The 19824-nt window shown below is 41.0% G+C and overlaps 1 protein-coding gene and 1 long non-coding RNA gene across 2 annotated transcripts; both read right to left on the bottom strand.

Moving 5' to 3' along the window:
* Window positions 1-7007: 7007 nt before the first annotated feature.
* Window positions 7008-9141, bottom strand: LOC308366479 (leukocyte cell-derived chemotaxin-2-like; the record flags this gene model as incomplete). The annotated part of the gene is made up of 5 exons (XM_080840193.1): window positions 7008-7174; window positions 7491-7648; window positions 8047-8146; window positions 8359-8400; window positions 9102-9141. The coding sequence occupies 5 exons, from the start codon at window positions 9139-9141 to the stop codon at window positions 7008-7010; spliced, it is 507 nt and encodes a 168-aa protein (XP_080696319.1).
* Window positions 9142-11953: 2812 nt separating this feature from the next.
* Window positions 11954-18092, bottom strand: LOC308366483. Its single transcript, XR_013968686.1, has 3 exons — window positions 18059-18092; window positions 13443-13612; window positions 11954-12104 (listed from the first exon to the last, which is right to left on the bottom strand). It is a non-coding gene; the product is annotated as an uncharacterized lncRNA (long non-coding RNA).
* Window positions 18093-19824: the final 1732 nt, after the last annotated feature.

The following is a 19824-nucleotide window of genomic DNA, read 5'->3' as shown; positions in this document are numbered from 1 at the left end:
AAGGTTAGAAATTTATTTTTGGTAAACATTTTGTGATTCTGGAGCCCAAGACCATCTTTTACAAATGTTTTTCCATGTTGCACAATTAAGGTAAGAAATGTATTTTTGGTAAACATTTTGTGATTCTGGAGCCCAAGACCATCTTTTACAAGTGCTTTTCATATTGTACAAGCAATGCTGGTTGGCCTTTATCCTCTGTCTCTTCGACTGCCTTCTCTAATGTGTTGTGTGTTATATATCTCTAATGTTTTGTATGTTACGTAAATCTCTCTAACGTGTTGTGTGCTATATTTCTCTAACTTATTTTGTGTTATATTTCTCTAACGTTTTGTGTGTTATTTTTCTCTTTCATGTTGTGTGTTATATTTCTCTAACGTTTTGTGTGTTATATTTGTCTTATGTTTTGTGTGATATATATCTGTGACGTTTTGTTTGTTATATCTCATTCTCCCTCTTTTATGATTTGCTACACTCTGATTAGGCAGTGGAACATTTCAGACATGCACACTCATGGGACACTTGAACTTTCTGTTCGTAACCTCTCCACACACACACACACACACACACACACACACACACACACACACACACACACACACACACACACACACACACACACACACACACACACACACACACACACACACACACACACACACACACATACACACACACACACACAAACACACACACACACACACACACATTGATTCTTTCTTGTGCCCAGCATTGCACTCTACGGCATAATCTGCTGAGTAGTGCAAAGTGTTAAAATAATCATACGCTTCACTTCCCTTCATTTACACGGCCTAAAGCGGATCAATTTAAGGTTTCAGCATAGGTCTCAATCACCTGGTTAGTCATCTGTTTCAGGTGAACAGCAGGCTCCTTTTCAGTACATCCAGTTTATGTGTGCCATCTACTGGACAATATTGTACAATGCATTATCAAGGATGTTAAAACCACTTTACAAAGAGCCAAGCACTTAAGAAGAGCAAACACTTCTTCCTTAATCTCTGAAGAACTCTGAATCATTTCCTCTCTTCTGGGGTTCAGAATGTGTGCTAGTGTGTGTGCGTATGTGTGTGTGTGTGTGTGTGTGTGTGTGTGTGTGTGTGTGTGCAGTGTGTGTGTGCAGTATGTGTGTGTGTGTGTGTGCAGTGTGTGTGTGTGTGTGCAGTGTGTTAGATGTGTCAGACAGTTCCAATAGTCACTCACACTCACTCACTCACTCACTCACTCACTCACTCACTCACTCACTCACTCACTCACTCACTCACTCACTCACTCACTCACTCACTCACTCACTCACTCACTCACTCTCACTCACTCACTCACTCACTCTCACACCCACTCACTCGAACGCTCACTCACTCACTCTCTCCCACACTCACTCACTCTCACTCACTCAATCACTCACTCACTCTCACACTAACTCACTCACTCACTTGCACACTCATTTACTCACTTTTCTCCTCCCTGTTCGCACACTGTCTAATGGGAGGTGGAAGCGATCAGAAATTGTGACTCACATTACAGTTTTTCTTAATTTTTTACACACAAAAACTGGAACTTATGACACAATGACCACAACCTGTAACTCATGTGCCAACTCCCTGAACCAATTCTGCTGAACTATAAACACAATTATCTGTTTTAGACACAAATTTCAATTGTAAACCACACTTTCTACACTACACACAATCCTCATCTATTTTGCACACTTCATCAATGCCAAATCTCCTTTTGTTCAGACAGAACACACTGCCTGTTTTTCTTAGTTGTTAAGACACAAAAATTTGCACAACCTTCACTTCATGTAGCAATTGCTCGACCCAATTTAGCACTACTTCACTTATCTGCATTAGACTCTCACTTTCCTTCTTTACACTCTGATATCAATGACACATCACAATGTTCAGTTATTGCACACACTTCTCAAATAAAATCTCAAAGCATCAACCTACAACACACAAATACTCAAATCTCTAAACATTCAGGTCTGTTGAGTAATTTGCAATCAGGACTGTGTTGTTTGATGAACAATGGAGAATTCGGAAGATATCGACAACCAGAGAAGGAGAGGGGTAAGAGTGAGGGAGGAGGAGGAGGAAGAAGAAGGAGGATCATGATGATGGTCATCTCTAATGAAATTCGGGCCACTGTGGTAGACCGCGTGTGTGTGTGCAGTGTGTGTGCGTATGTGTGTGTGTGTGTGTGTGTGTGCAGTATGTGTGTGTGTGTGTGTGTGTGTGTGCACTGTGGTAGACCATGTGCTCAACCATGGTTTGAGCATGAGGGAGGATGGCCAGAGGGTCCAACCAAACCTCAGCCGCTTCACAGTTGCTGCCATCATAAGAACCTTCAAGATGGAGAACAGGTACGAAATCTATTTGCCTTGTTGTTTGTACTGTAATACTGCATAGAATACAGTGTGCTCACAGTATTTGTATTTTGCAGGACTGGGCCAGAACCACACCGTGGAGGAAGAACATGCATTTTAACAGCCGAAAAGGAGACTGCAATTTTAGATATGGTTCATGAGAACAGCGCTATTACACTCAGACAAATAAAAACTAGGATCCTGGCTGACCGAGCTACATTTAGGAACGTCAAGACAGGCGGCCCCCCTACATTGGACCGATTCTAGGAATGCCATGCGGATGAAACAAGTTGAGCAGGCGGAGCGTGTCTTGATAGCTGAGCAGGAGACTGCAATAGTCAATATGGTTCTGGAAAATAATGCTATAACAATCAAACAAATACAAAGTGTTGTTGACTGTACTGGCCTATTTTCTATTGTTGGTTCTGTGCAAATCATTTACACATCCACTTGTGTTTGCTGTGATGTATAGGCAACAGCACTTCTAGAGAAAAAAAAAAGTTTTTTTGTTGTTACTATATATTTGTTTGTTGTTTTATATTTGAGTAAAAACATTACACAGTTATATTTTACAACAGGAGTAAGCGTACAGTAACACTGAACACCAAAAGGCATTATGCTCCTGATCAGGCCTTCATACTGGTGTTTTCTCATTCATAGTAGTGCTTTCCCTCGAGCACATCAGTGTTCAATTATTGCTTAGAAATGCCTACTCATATGATGGTATGCGTGTGTCATTTAAGCACAAAATACCATTTTGAGGAGACATAACATTGTTTTAAAGGCAAAGTAGAATTTTGCAGGAGATATGTAGGGTTTTGCATTTTGTGTGTGTGGTTTTGGGATTTGTGTTTTGAGAAAATTAGGTATGCTTTCGAAATATGTGTGTAAGCAATTGAGAAAAACTGTAATAGGTAAAATATAAAATAAAATATGCTTCATCCTTTGTTGATTTATTTGTTTAGGGAGGGGATGAGAGGAGGGGACATCTACCAATATTGGGAAGGGACTGCCCCCCCCTATTTCTGAAATCCATTTTCCTGCCCTTAGGTTAACCCTTGCATGGAAAAGCACCCAGAGCCCAGAGACAGGTGATAGAGATAAGAACACATGCAGGGGTGAAGGAGAGTCAACCAAATTGAACAATGCAGTTCTGGAGTGTTCCTTAGAGACACAATCTAACAACAACTAACCTAATGTGTAATTGCAACTGGAAGGCTGTCTGTGTTTTTACAATCCAGTAGTGGTAGGAGTCACCCTTTGCACACTGAAGCCATACGGGGGCGCTAAACATCTGTTTTTCTGAGGTATGTACTGTACATCAGTGGGTTTTAAGTGTTAAACTTAAGGGACACTGTAAAGGCTTGCCACTTAGCTTTCTGTGGGCATGCTTTGGTACTTTCTGCAAATGTACACGTTGGGCAATTAATGATTTAAAAAGAAAATAAATAAATCAACAATCCATTTTGGTTAGTCTTTAGCAGGTGGGTGTGTCACACATCATGAGCACACACACACACACACACACACACACACACACACACACCACCACCACAAACACACAAATCATGAGCCCACAGGCCTGTTTATTGACTGAAAAACATTTAGCTGCACTCTATCTGTATCATTTAGTGTTCTGTGAAATGTTGCTGGTTTATTTTGATTAGTTTCCTTTTGCATATTCGAACAGCGGTACTTTGTCCTTGTAAAATGTCTCTTGACGTGTTGTAGGGTAAACATGGTCCATGACTGTTTTAAACTTACTGTCTCTTTCTTTCTGTCTGTCTTATGTCCATTGTGTCAGTTATGTTGTGCCGTGGTCAAATATGACACAAGGCTTGGTCTGTATGCCAAACAGCTTTCTTCATCCACTTTAACCTGTCGACATCTGATTTGCCTCACTAACTGAGTCTAAATTAAAACATAAATAAGGTTGAGACCAACCCAAAATGAATGTAGCTTAAGCATATTCACTTAGTTAAGTTAGTGTTTATGTGTTGTGTTTATTTTGTGAATCTTTAGCCTTAATGGCCTCACATTATTACCACTTTTTTGTTGAATTTATTCTCCTTAGGTGAGGAAAGGATAAGGGTTACATGACGGTTAACAACTAATATTACAATATCATGTCTTGTCATATACAACTACTCAGACCTCCTCCTCCTCCCCCTCCATGCCCAAACCCGTTGCCTCAGGTCCGCAGGCGCAAACACTCTGAAGACCATCAGGAGCAAGCAACGGACATGGGGTGAAAGGGCCTTCTCAGTTGCTGCACCCTCCCTCTGGAAAGGCCTCCCCATCCACATCCATTAGGCTCCCACCCAAGTATCATCATTTAAACTGATGATGATAAACTCGCCTTCATCTGCTAACCACTGCTCCCTACCGTCCACTACCTGACTCATTCCGCACAGCTTTTGTACTAAAATGTTCTGTTTGTTTGTTTTGTTTGCTCCTCTGTCTTCCTATTTTTGGTTGCTGTGTTTGTCTTTACCCTTTTGTAAAGCGATCTAGAAAAGCGCTTTATAAAAATAAAGCATTATCATTATTACAATATCGGGTCTTGTCATATTTTAACAACTACTATCATAATATCATGTCTTGTCATATTTTATGCCTAATCTCACTTTGATGCTTTAGGTAAGGGGGTGGCGGAGTCCTACAAAGCTGATGTCTGAACTGTAGAATACCATTAAATAAGACCCAAGGCAGGTTTCTAATGCTGCATGAAAACAAGCCGTGGCTTCTCCATCACTACATTGGCATCACTGTTTCATATCATCTCATGTATTCAAATATTATGACTATTATAAACTTACTTGATACCTGATACTTAGAATATCAAGGACAACATCCTCCCCATTGTGCATACTTTGTTCATAATGGATCGTGTGTGCAGTCATTATGGTATGACCTTACATGATTACAGTTCTAATATGCTTCTAACCCTTGATCCACTGTAGTTGTTGAGAGGCAGCCAGGGAAGCATTTTCACTGAGGGCAATCATGCAATCAAAACAGATGAATTAATTTCAACATGAATCTTAATTTCATTCAGTGGAACATCAGTACCAGTTTAAATGCATTAAGGTATGAAGTGCTTTTACGTAATATAATGACGTTCGTTTTGGTTTATCAGCTGGATTCATTCTTTACCATAAAAGATACTTTCATTCTAAAACAACATCTTATTGGGATAGGCTGTTATAAGCAAGGCAAGGCCCAGTTGTGTCTATTGTACTGCCAGTCTAAAAAAGAGAATAACATCAAAGTAAGTAAGACTTTATTTATATAGCACATTTCATACAAGAGTTGCAGTTCAAAGTGCTTTACATACAATCAATAAAACCAAGCAGCAAGAGCAATGCATGGAGTAAAATAATGATAAACATCGTATCAGAACCGGATGTTCCGATAGGCTTCTTGGATTGCTATAATCATGGTAAAAGTAACTTAAGTAATAAAACCCTTGTGCCTGGTCTTTAGCTCAGTCGTAGCCATAGTGTTGCTTCATAGATTCCGACCTTTCCCTGTCAAATATTTTCCCTAGCTACGCATGTTTCCCGAGCCCAAAGGTCTACAGGGAACCGGAAAACTACGGGAGCCGGAGAAGGATATTAATAGGTTATGAGAAATACAGTATCAAGTGATTGACCTTGGAGCATTGGTTATTTTGGTGATGGCTATGGGAAAAGTCTCTCCTGGCCCTTTGCCCCTATTCGAGAATGTTCTTAAAAGTAGTGGCTCCTGTTAGGCCCTGCACATTCAGACATTAGTAGATGTTTAAGAGCAGATCTAGGCCCTGCACATTCAGACATTAGTAGATGTTTAAGAGCAGATCTAGGCCCTGGACATTCAGACATAAGGCAATGTTTCGGAGCAGATCCAGCATCATCTCCAGAAGAGTAGACCTGATGTGTAGAGGGAGGTTGTTCCAACCATTGTGTGTCACTATGACACCAGCCCTGCGAAAATTACCTCAGAGGTATGCCAGGGGTATAATTGCAGGGTTTATGTCAGGGCTATATTGTGAGCTTACTTTAAGATTTGGTAAGCAGACTCAAGCAGTATGAAGCATCTCGGTCTTGGCAGTACATACTGTCGGAATTAGCTACATTGCCAATCTGCATTATTAGTTTGTCCTTGGCTAAAGCAGGCACTATATTTTGGAAAACCTGCTTTGTTTAGGGTATTGTGTACTATAATATCATCTCACAGCACACAAAATGCAAACCTACTGTATGTTCAGGCATGGTTTATGCCTGTCTATCAACAGCAAACCTTTGAGCTTGGAATAAAAGAAAAACCAGTATGAGTGAAAAGGAAGTGTATATTTTTATTAGCATTTAGTAATGAACATAAAGCAAATGATTGTCAAGTCAAACCTGCAGGATCTGATATGAACGAAAATAATGTTGTGGCAGAAGTACATGAAGAGCAGTGGGTATTAATGTACTTTTACAATATCAATTTGTCAATCTTTAGTAATGCAGTTTATAGATATCTATTAATATGGTCTTGCCTGATGCTGCATGTGTGCTGATCATTGTGAGTGTATGCAAGACCACCATAAAAGGAGAAAAAGGGAAGCAGAGGCGATGTTTCAGAAGTCATTCCCCAGCATTCAGAAAAATTTGGTGGGGTCGGAGCGGTCACACATCTGGACGTGGGTGTGCGATGTTATACCCCGGTAGACCTTCTGCATGGGGTGCAGTGTGCCGATCCTCTGGCCCTTCTTCAAGGAGCCTCTGTAACTGTCAGGCTTCACGTAGAACAGCTTGAAGCACAGACCTTGGAGGAACACAAGGTCATCCAACTATGAAACAAGACTACTGAACTCAGATCAGTTGAAGGTGAACAGGTTAAAAATCAAATAGACAGTCTGCAAATATGTGCACAACAATTTAGTAATACTGGCTTTTTTAGGTTGATGTATTTAGTTCATGTCTTAAGCAGCAAGGGATTTAGATGAAGACAAACTGTGTATATTCCAATGTATTAAATGATAGAATATATAAACTAATTGTTTTCCATTTTCATTGCTACTTATATTGCTGCTGTTATTTATTTATGTTATGCTATTTAATATTTATCCTTCTTCACAAACCTCCACCGCTGAGATTAACGCCATCATTGATGAGCTTCTGGAGAGCGGAAGGGTTGCCATACGGCATAGCTTTGCCATTCAACTTTACATCAAATGGTGCGTACACAGTAGCCCCGTCATTACACACAATATCAAGGCCCTTGTGTGTCCCATGTGTTCTATACAAAAGAATATAAATACATAATACATATTTTTGGTTAACGATGTATATTCAGATAACTTTGCCTGCACTAAAACTGATCCAATGCTTTATAATGGCTGTTGCATTAATGAGGACAATACATATTCAATAGTAAAGATGCCCATAGGCAAAAGGAAGCAGACAACTTTCTCTCTCTCTCTCTCTCTGTCTCTCTGTATGTCTTTTTCTCTCTCTCTCACTTTCGGTATGTCTTTCTCTCTCTCTCTCTCTCTCTCTCTCTCTGTATGTCTTTTACTCTCTCTCTCTATCTGTATGTCTTTCTCTATCTCTCTCTCTCTCTCTCTTTCTCTCTCTCTGTATGTCTTTCTCTCTCTCTCTTTCTCTCTGTATGTCTTTCTCTATCTCTTCTTTTACCGTTTCGCTCCATAGGCTCCACAGCCCTTAGCATCACAGCCTCTCTTCCTGTTGGTAGGGTTCCCACTGCAGAGGGCACCAAACTTCACCAGCGAGAGCTCTGTTGGTCAAACAAAACAACTCCTAAACATTCACTAAGCATTATGTATCAAAGCAGGGTTTTCTCTGTGTGTGTATGTGTGTGCTGTCCCATTCACTCAGCACTGTGTATCTGTGTACGTTTTCTGTGTGTGTGTGTGTATGTGCGTGCTGTCCCATTCACTCAGCACTGTGAATCTGTGTAGGTTTTCTGTGTGTATGTGCGTGCTGTACCATGACTGGGTTCCTCGTGATGTCCAGAGTCACTGCTGAGCACTGAAGAGACAGGAAATGGCATGACGTAGATTAGAATTCATGCCCAATAAAAAACATCTTTGATGAAATTAGAGTCTCTCGTGGTTGATGCAATGGTTGAAGCAATCAGTCTTTATTCCAGTACAGAGCAGCAATGAAGCCAGGGAACATACTCCAGATTCAGCCGTGTAGTTCGAAACCACAAACATCTCAAACTCCAGCCATAAAAACAGTTTAAGACCCCTCCTAAGCTCTTAATGTAAAAAAGTTGAACTTCTACTGCAAATAGGTCTGGCTACCTTTTGTTGGTCTGTATGACAATTAAGTTTCTCTGATCCTTTTGCAGTTTGCCTCCTGATCCCAAGTGTCTGAGCGATGCCCGGGTGGGGACCTTTCCTTTGTTACCATAACCACCATTTGGAAGATAACAGTCACCACATGTTTGGTGGTCACAATGGCTACTTTGTCATGTCTCTCATATGCTTTGTCATGTTTCTCATATTCTCAGGCAGAATATATTGTAATTCCTTACACTGGTTACCTAATTATAAAACAGCCTCCAGCACAATAAGATGCAGCCAGCAGTAATTAAGACTAATATCACCCCTCCTTAAGACTTGTATGCGTCTCCCCTCTATAAGACTAATATGCATTTTTAAAAGAAGCAGTATTTTGGAAGGAATTGAAAGCACACCGGTATCTACGGAGAGTGAGGGACTTACCAGCAGACACCAGCATTGCCAGCAAGATGGTCACCTTCATCCTTCTTTCTACTTGCAGTGTTCCCAGTGATCTGCCAAAATGTAGCTGTGACTATTATTTGTCTTTTGATCTACGCATCTGAGGGTTTTTATAACACGCAGACAGCAAGAGGGCTCTGACGAAATGTACTGCCCTTATGTTCACACACACACACACACACACACACACACACACACACACACACACACACACACACACACACACACACACACACACACACACACACACACACACACACACACACACATAGTACAAAGGGCAAGCAGAAAAAGAGGGGCTACTGAAGGTAGGGAAGTTACAGGTTTTTTTTTTACTATCGGATACACACAATTTTGACTGCTTGATTTTGTTTTTCAATCGCCTCACACAATAAGCACAACCACACACCCAATGAGCAAAACACCTGAGATCCATTGAAAAATTAAACACTCTTGTAAAATCTAAACACTAATTTAACAAAACCATATTTTGTAACCATATGAAACACACACATTGCATATGACTGAATTCTATTTGTACCACTTACAAACTGCTGTTATAAAACACTTTTAGCAATTCTACTTCTCAGTGATTAGAGTAGTGTAAGTGAAGTACACAGAGAAAGTGAAAATACACAATACAGTAAAAACACTACACAAGACCAATGCTGATGAAAATATTATTTACGTAATTCTCTCCATATACCCATATCAGTCAACATGTCAACATTGAGAATCACAACAAAACATGTCCCAGTTTTCATGCTGCTTCAGTAATGTGCATAACACTGTAAGCTCAGCAAATATCAGACAAACGTGAAAAGAGGTTTCCAGTACAGGTTACAATTCCATTTACAGTAATAAAAGATCAGAAAAAAAATGAAAATACAGTATAAATAAAGTTGCATTTTACCCTGATGTCTTTTTAGGATGTCAGTGTTGCCAGTGTTGACTGAGAGACCTGATGGACATTACTGTATTGAAAATGGCATGGTCACCGATAATGTTCGCTTGAATTTCTCTGAGCCTGACAGCATTACTTATTTGCAAAAAACATGCTTATGATCTCTCTATCTCGTTCTTGCGTGAATATGGGCCTGTCCTCCTTTCAAGTTTATTTGATAAATTTGCTCTTCTTCTTCTTTGGGCACATTCCTCCTGCTTCAGGTTTTCCTCTTCCTCTACTTCCACCTTGACTTCAGCCTCATGGCATGGCCTCGACCTCTTCCTCTTTCTCTTCCTCCTTCTCCTCCTCTGTGGATTCCCCCTCTCACCCTCACTCTTCTACTTCTGACTCCTTCCATTTTGGTTGAAGACAGATTACAGTTACCCATCTGCTGCATTTCTATAGTGCTTAAACCTGTTTTTTGTCTACAATTAAGGAATCATGTGTTTGGGCACTTGATGGCTGTGTTTATTTGACTGGCTCATAGGTGTGGTAACTTGACAGAGTGTTTTGGAATTGCAAGGTAGTGACCTCTTGATATACGTCTGTGTCTAAAGCATAAAAGTGTGTTTAGTGCTTTGCAAATCACTTGTGTCTGGTTTCGCAAAAAATGTGATGTTTAAATGTGCTTATAGTTGTGTAAATCTGAGCCGTTGTTTTGCTCCTTGAGTGAAGGTTTTGATAATTGTGTAATACTTTTGATTTTAGTGTGTATCCGATCGTAAAAAACTGTAAATGGGATATAAACAAGCTAAATAATTATTAGAGGTGAACATTGACTGAGACCGGTATCCATGAATTTCGGAAGAAGTGGTCATAAAATGCATTTTGCATCAAAAAAATGGAAAAGTATCCACAGTTTAGTTCACATAGTCTATTGATATGGTTAATGGTTTGAAAATGATTGTGAAATACTGTATCCAAAGTGACTTACAACAGCATATTGCATTGCCCAGGAACTGAACCCAGGTCAAATACTTGGCAGTCAACAACACAGATCACGTAATGTAAGTTAACCACACTCAAAACTGGAATCTACAGTATTGTGACAGGCAAACTAACAGATGTTTGTGTAACATGGGGATTTTTAGGGGTGGATAAGATGTGCTAAAGATTTTTTTGTATTGATTCAAAGCAAGGGAGAATGTTATATTTTATATTTTTTATGTTATAGTGTACATGTGAATTTCCTTAACATTTCACCAGGCATCAACAAACAGGGCTGCAGGACACCTCTAGTGATCTAGTCTAATGTATTACACATCTGGTGGTAGTCTAATTTATTGTTGTTTTACTTACTATACAGAGAATGTAGTGTCGATAGTGTACCACAGAAAATGAGGCATTGATCTGTTTTAAGGCATATAGCTGAATTTCATATTTACTGTATTTGTTTGAGTACAATGCAATATATATATGCATTATATATGCATTTTGCAATGCTTCAAGTTGTTTGTATTTTTTAGTTCATTGTACATTGAGAAGTTTCAGTCACTTTTGGGTGGCTATGAAGGGCGAAGTGTTCGGGTGGTTGAAATGCATTTTGCATGAAAGGTTAATTGATGTGGTCCGGTGTGTGTCTGTAAAGCCAACTGTATGTAGAGTTTTGAGAGTGAAAATTATTGTGAAGTTAAATATTGTGAGTGTCCTGTCAACATTAGATATAACGCATATTGTTTCCTTATTGATGAATACCGTATTCTGAGACAGCTTTACAGCAACTAAATTCAGTGACATGAACAGAAATGTGCATAGTGTAAAATCAATATCTTTATTTATTTTTTACAGCAGTATTATAACAAAACATTTGAGTGAAAACTCTAAAAACACAACCAGGCATTGGCATCTTGAACACAGATGTAAAACAGCAAATTCTTCAGGCCTGCGGGCCTGTGTAGCTAAATGTCTATAAATCACTGAAAGGGGAACAGTGGAAGTTCTGCATTGAGAACAATGCAACCTTCTCAACTGTCAGTTTCCCCATCAGCTTCATTCTCTGCCACATCTTCCTCAGGGTTGGTTTCTTCCTCTTTTACTGGCTGTGAGACAAACATACGCACATTGTAGTTTCAGATGTCATGTAACAGTTGAATACTATTACAATAGTTGTGTGTGTGTGTGTGTGTGTGTGAATGTGTGTATGCGTGTGTGTGTGTGTGTGTGTGTGTGTGTGTGTGTGTGTGTTCGCATGAGTAAATGTTCCATTCCATTTTTACACTATTGTGTTGCATGTTGCTTTTACCTTGCTTCAGGGCCTTTCTCACCTTTCTATGTCTATGCCTTGTTTTAAAAACATTTATTAAAATGTTACCACTGGACAATTAAAGGGAAATGAACAAGACATGTCGGTGTTCATCCAAACACCATCAGTTGTAAAGGTGTGACAAACACACACAAGCCTATAAACCCAGAAGTTCCGAGAAGTTCCAAAGGGTTCTCTCCAAGCGCAACACATCCCTGTGTATCTGAAACCTATGAGACAACAACCCTGTGTATTTGAAACCTATGAAAACATTAAGGCAACATCCCTGTGTATCTGAAACCTATGAACACATTAGGACAACATCCCTGTGTATCTGAAACCTATGAACACATTAGGACAACATCCCTGTGTATCTGAAACCTATGAACACATTAAGACAACATCCCTGTGTATCTGAAACCTTTAAACCCATTAAGACAACATCCCTGTGTATCTGAAACCTATGAACACATTGTAAGTTAATGGTATAAAGTATAATAGCATTTGGTCCACCCAGAGGTTCAGATTCCCAGACATCTCACAAGCAAGCTTGCATATGCGCTTAAGTGCAGTGACAAGTGCAGAGACCTCTTTAAGGGAAAACAAACAGCCGCTCAGTCGCTGCATGTCCCAACACATGAGCTATACAGTACGTCTCGGGACTGGTCTGGGGTCAGGTTACACACACCCACAACAAAAGAAATGATGACGTAATCAGTTGTGTTCATATCTCAGGCAGGGAAGACAGGTTGTTTGAAAGCGTTGTCAAGGAGACCATCCATGTCATCTTAGTGGAGCGGCTCAGAGGAGAGGACCTGAGGAACCACCTATTTATGGGCGGGCCAGTGTGTTGGAGGCTCTGTTTGTTTCTTACCATGGTTTGCTCGTTTCTTCCACAGCACATGTACTGCCACTTGGACATGTTAGGACAAGATATTTTGCCTGAAACCAGTATGTGTGTGTGTGTGTGTGTGTGTGTGTGTGTGTGTATGTGTGCCTATGCGTGTGTGTGTGTATGTGTGCGTATGTGTGCGTATGCGTGTGTGTGTGTGTTTGTGTGTGAGTTTGTGTATGAGCAAGGCATTAATATTTGCATCCCTGTAATACATAAGTATGTGATACTAGTGTGTTTTACCATGCTTTTAGAAGACGTTTCTGACAGAGGCTCGATAGTTTCGTTTTCTGTCTTCTCAGTTTGCCGGGCTCTTCCGTAGGCCCTCACCAGCTGCCTGCCCAACCAAAGGGTTGTGGTTACCAGAGCCAGCAGAGTAATGATACTACTGACCACTACCACAGTAGGAAAGTCTGTGGATGGAGGGAATATTTGCAAAAACACATGCAAATTATGAATACTGGAACATCTATTGGGACCGTGTGAATTCCATATGAGTGTACCCCAGAAGGAGTTTTCCCATCACTTAAGTAAACAGATCAAATAATTCAATAAGGGACACAACAGACCTAGCCTGGTGACACCAGCCTACGTACAGTACCTTGCGTAAGTATTCACCCCCTTGGATGTTTTACCCTTTTATGGCTTTTATAAATCAGTCATGGTCAATATAAGTTGGCTTTTTGGACAAAAAAATTCACAAAATAGCTCTCTTTAATGTCAAAGTGAAAATATATTTCTACACAGTTATGTAAATTAAATACAAATATGTAATGAAAATAAGTGATTGCATAAGTATTCACCCCCTTTATCACCCCCTTTATATAGACTGACCTAATTCAACAGAGGTCCAGCCAATTGGTGCTAGAAGTCTCACAATTAGTGATATGGGGATCAGTGTGCAGTAAATGTGTCTCAAGTGATTGTAGTATAACGACACCTGTGTCTGGAAGGTCTATTCACTGGTCAGTATTCAGTAATCAGTATTCCTGGCTACTGTTACAACATGAAGACCACAGATCACCCTAAGAAACTCAGAGAAAAGGTTATTGAAAAGTACAGGTCAGGGGAAGGATACAAAAAAATGTCCAAGGCACTTAACATCCCCTGAAATTCTGTTCAATCCATCATCAAGAAATGGAAGGAATATGGCACATGTGTAAATCTGCCTAGATCAGGCCGTCCTTACAAACTGAGTGACCATGCAAGAAGGAAACTAGTAAGAGAGGCCACCAAGACACCTATGACTACTCTGAAGAAGTTTCAAGCTTCAGCAGCTGGTATGGGAGAGACTCTGCATACCACCATTGTTGCCTTGGTTCTTCACCAATCAAAGCTTCATTGAAGAGAGCCACTGTTGAAAAAATGCTCCACTTTGGTCTCATCAAACCACAGAACCTTCTTCCACTTGACCATGGAGACTTCCACATGCCTTTTGGCGAACTGTAGTCGATCCTTTTTTTCAACAGTGGCTCTCTTCCATAAAGCTTAGATTGGTGAAGAACCAAGGCAACAGTGGTGGTATGCAGAGTTTCTCCAATCTCAACTGCTGAAGCTTGAAACTTCTTCAGAGTAGTCATAGGTCTATTGGTGGCCTATCTTACTAGTCTCCTTCTTGAACGGCCCCTCAGTTTGTGAGGACGGCCTGATCTAGGCAGATTTACACATGTGCCACAATCCATCCATTTCTTGATGATGGATTTAACAGAATTCCAGGGGATGTTTAGTGCCTTGGACATTTTTTTGTATCCTTCCCCTGACTTATACTTTTCAACAACCTTTTCTCTGAGTTGCTTAGAGTGATCTTGGGTCTTAATGGTTTAACAATAGCCAGTAATACTGATTACTGAATACTGACCAGTGAATGGACCTTCCAGACACAGGTGTCGTTATACTACAATCACTTGAGACACATTCACTGCACACTGACCCCCATTACACAAATTGTGAGACTTCTAGCACCAATTGGCTGGACCTCTGTTGAATTAGGTCAGTCTATACAAAGGGGGTGATAAAGGGGGTGAATACTTATGCAAGCACTTATTTTCATTACATATTTGTATTTAATTTACATAACTGTGTAGAAATATATTTTCACTTTGACATTAAAGAGAGCTATTTTGTGAATTTTTTTGTTTTGTTTCTGATTGGTTAAGGGAACTCCCATGATTTTAAACCTCAAGATAAGCACCCGCCCATCTCGGAAACCAAAATGCATTGGGTTGGCCCAGACTGAAAGACGGAATGAAATGGAGTCACAGGCTGGTAATGGCCAGGCTACAACAGACCTACCCTACAAGGACATTTCCTTATAAGGTCCTATTTCCCAATTAGACTGCACAGAGTGCTTTGTGTTCTCATCAGCTAAATGCTTCAGGAATCTTGTTAGTCTTCTAAAGCAGGGGTTCTCAAACTTTATGGGGCCAGGTACCCCTCAAAGGGCAGAACATTTTCCGAGGACCCCCTCATAATCGCATCCCAAATTAAACCATATAGGCTTATAGCTATTTGTAATGTTATAGGACTCTTTTACTCTAAAATCCTATAGTACTAATATCACAACAGTTTTAGATAGTCATTTTATTACATTTGGTTTTACTTGACAGTATTTAGGATAGATTTTTAAATTATCTTTTTGTAAAATGTGCTGAGAAGCTAAATAATGTTAACCTTACATAAAAACATATTTATGGAATAATATTTTTTATCAAAGCAGATTGATGGATTTCCCAATAAAATTCAGATTGTAGGGTTTTTCAACAGAGATGACTCTGAAGATATTTTTAACAAAGACATTAACAAACATGAAAAATGTGTGTGTGTGTGTGTGAGTGTGTGTGTGTGTGTGTGTGTGTGTGTGTGTGTGTGTGTGTATGTATGTTTCCACACGTAGTGACCACAGACGCCTCCACGACAGGGTTGGGGGGGGGTCTGCGAGGGAAGGTCAGTGAACGGCCGCTGGTCCGCAGAGCATGCCGTGTCACATATCAATGTGTTAGAGCTACAAATAGTGTTATCTAGCCCTGCGGCATTTTCTGCCCAGATTAGATGGTAATCATGTGCTGGTAAGAACAGTCAACACTTCCGCTATGGCGTATATAAACCGCCAAGGAGGAGTTCGTTCTCAGTTACTGTATCAATGGGTGAATCGCCTGATCCTGTGGGCAGCGGCGCATTTCCCCTCAATCAGAGCAGTACACATACCAGGCCAGCTCAACTATGGAGCAGACCTGTTATCGAGGGGCAACCCCCGGGCGGCAGACTGGGGCCTGCACCCTCAGGTGGTAGAACAGATATGGCAACGCTTTGCCAACAGGGAGAACACCTGTTGCCCACTGTGGTTCCCATTGGGCGTGGACGCGCTGAGCCACCAGTGGCCGAACATGCGTCTATATGCGTTCCCCCGATCCCGCATCTCCAACTGCTGTAAGGCAGGATAGCGGTCGAGGGAAGGGAATTACTGTTGGTGCCCCCCCACTGGCCCAGTCACCCCTGGTTGGCAGATCTAATTAGAATGTCTGTGCAGCCATCATGAGAACTCCCTCTGAGGAGGGATCTCCTATTGCAGGCGCACAGATCAATCTGGCATCCCCAGCCAGAGCTGTGGTGGCTCAGAGTTTGGCACCTGAAAGGCATAGGCTCCTAGCCTCAGGTTTGTCTGACTTTTAGTCGTGGCAACGATACAGAGCGCACGGGCGACTTCGACCCGGTCTCTATATACGCTAAAGTGGGTTTCGAGAGGTGGTGTGTTGCTCGTCAACATGATCCTATCAACAGCGCGCTGGGCGTCATTCTGGAATTTCTCCAGCAGTTATTTGATAAGGGGAAAGCTGCTTCCACTCTCAAGGTTAACCTGGCAGCCATCTCCGCCTGCCACGCAGGTATTAAGGTGTGAGACGTCTCAGAGTGCCGGATAGGCACCTGGTGGGATTTACTGATTGTGTTACGTTCTCTGACAGGGCCTCCGTTCGAGCCCCTGGAGACAGCGGACATAAAATGTGTTTCATTGAAATATGGTTTGAATACGGTTTGAATACGGTTACTTACGGGTACTTATGGGTGACCTTGGGGGTGTTCATGTTTATAATCACATTTGCTAACCTGTCGTTCTTTGAACTCTCTGAAAAGTTCTGGGTGTCTGTCTGAGAGGTGCTTAGCCATATTTGACGTGTTACCTCCATTTGCCTGAGTGGCAATGAAGCATGTTTTACAGACGGGTCTCGGTGTGTCGATGGGCTTTCCTTCACAGTCTGCTTCGTATACGAAGAGTACTTCCAAATCTCACTTCTGGCATCTTTTTTTCAGCAAGAGCTCCTGCACATGAGGCCATGTCCCCCCTCGCTGTGAGTGAGGGCTGCCTGTTGCATGTGTGAGAGCTGGGCAGCCCCGCCCTTGCAGTCAATGCGTGCAGGCAGCCTGACAGGGAGCGGAACAGTGAGTGCGCTCTGATTGCGTGCTATTTTAATGAATTACCTATACTAAAAATATGCAAAATCGTATCGTTTTTTTTACGTAAGGTTTCCGTGGTACCTTTCTAGTTCCGGTATGCCGTGCAAAACATTAGCCTGTTTGTTTTGTATACTGTATTGCAATAAATAATAATAATAATAATAAAATGAAGTAATAAAAATAAACCTTTGGAAGCCAGACTTTTTCTGCAGACCCCAGTTTGAGAACCACTGTTCTAAAAGGTGTATGCAGCTATATACCTCAGTGGTGCTGACCTGACAGCCCAGGCTCTTCTAAGGGGTGTATGCAGCTCTACTTTCAGCCCAGTCTCTTTTAAGGGGTGTATGCAGCTGTACTGTCAGCCCAGAGGCTCACAGATGTGCTGAGCACCAGGAAAAGGGCTCTCCTACCATCATTCAGGACTTTTGTTGAATCTGAAGGGTCCATGTCGCAGCAGGTATGGAACACACAGTGGAAGAGCTCAGTTCTGTTACACACCTGGAATGGGAAAAAATAAATCATCCTTCACAGGTAGCTGATAACATTCGCTATTATAAAATTAACCCTGTAAACAGCACTTTAGAATAAAGAATTTTCTACATCAATGTTGTATGCTGACATGTCCGGTATGTTTAAGATTGTATCTCTACGCTGACTATTTCCATGGAAGACTCAATCTGTAGGCCTACCTATCTCTCATGCTTTCTAAATGCATTGAAATACTATTCTGATCTGACATGTCTGTTATGATTGTTTGTATGCCAGTTTGAAAAGAGGAAGCAGGATGGTTTTCAACTTGTGTTGTTATTGTTGTCTGCAAATTTTGCTGAACTTTGTTCTACTCAGTAGTACTCTCGTGCAGTGCACGCACATGTCCACTAGATGTCAGGTTAGCCCAGCACAAGACAAAGCGAAGGTCAAGATGCCAAGTTAAAATTCCAAATTCCATATGCTTTGTTTAAGTATTCAGGCTTGGGATTAATCTAAATGATTCAAACACTGAGACTTTCTATCTCTCCTGCATTGGACGAGTGTCTGTTTTGTTATTGCTACCATTGTGGATCCTCACGCTCAGTGCCAATTCAAGACTTGGAAGCTGCATCTAGTCTCTAGCTTATCTTCCTTCGTACAGCTTTGCTGAAGTGCATGTTATTTTCACTGATCACTTTTAAAAACAGAGCTGGAAAAAGTACCCTGAGAGAATCCTCATGAGCACCCACTTGTCCTCAGCCTAAGTGCATTAAGTGTCCATTTCAGATCTGATGTTCATTAGCAGAAGGAGAAGGAGAAGCTCCTCCAACCAAACACAATTATGGAAGACATGAGTCACACTAACAAACCCACATGAGATATTACCAACATCATATTATCTCCAACACAACCGCACTCACAAAGACTTCCAGAAATCTATCAGATGACAAGAGAGACGTCGTTGACAGAAACCAGTCCAAAGTTTAATACATGGGATTCACGACAGAATGACAGACCCTTAGTTCAAGAATACCATCTCTTTGTTTACGATATTAGATTTTCCCAGATATGGTGGTGGAGGGAACAGCATATTTATGTAAATGTACACCTTTTATACAACATAATTCCCTTTTGTGGAATAGCGGTGTCTCCCAAAAGAAGAGATCAGTAGCATTAGCTATAAACTATTTGTGGTATACAGACTCACCCTATGACTGGAACATATATGTATTTTTCCAACAATATTTTTTCTGTTGCGCCAGAGCACCCAAAAAAACAGGAATTTGAAATGAATCACTTACCCAGAAGCAGAGGCGGGGGATATTCCTGGCTTCAGCTTACTCAACTGACAACTAGTCTTGCCTGGAGTGTCACTCAACCTCGCCCCCCTCAACCGCTGTGTCATTATGTTCCTTATCTTCTCACACATGGAGTTGAAAAGGCGGTTGTATTAGTCACATGGAAATGCTTGATTAAACCTTCGCAGTGGGTGTTTTTTCTTCAGCTCCAAACAAGCACAAACTAGACAAAGACAAAGGCATAAACTCTGCAGGCAAAAGCAAAAGAAAATGTTTTTTTTTTTTAATTCTGATCAATTGGTCTTTTGAATGAGCAAAAGGTTATGAACACTTCTGTAAACAAAAAAGCCACTTGAGAAAATCAGTGTGTGCTTAGCAAGACTTGCAGTCCACTGGATAGGTTGTGG

The sequence above is a fragment of the Sprattus sprattus genome (assembly GCF_963457725.1).
Source record: "Sprattus sprattus genome assembly, chromosome: 6".
Classification (NCBI taxonomy): domain Eukaryota; kingdom Metazoa; phylum Chordata; class Actinopteri; order Clupeiformes; family Clupeidae; genus Sprattus; species Sprattus sprattus.
The sequence above is the reverse complement of the archived record's forward strand: the minus strand, read 5'-3'. Positions and strand labels throughout refer to the sequence as shown.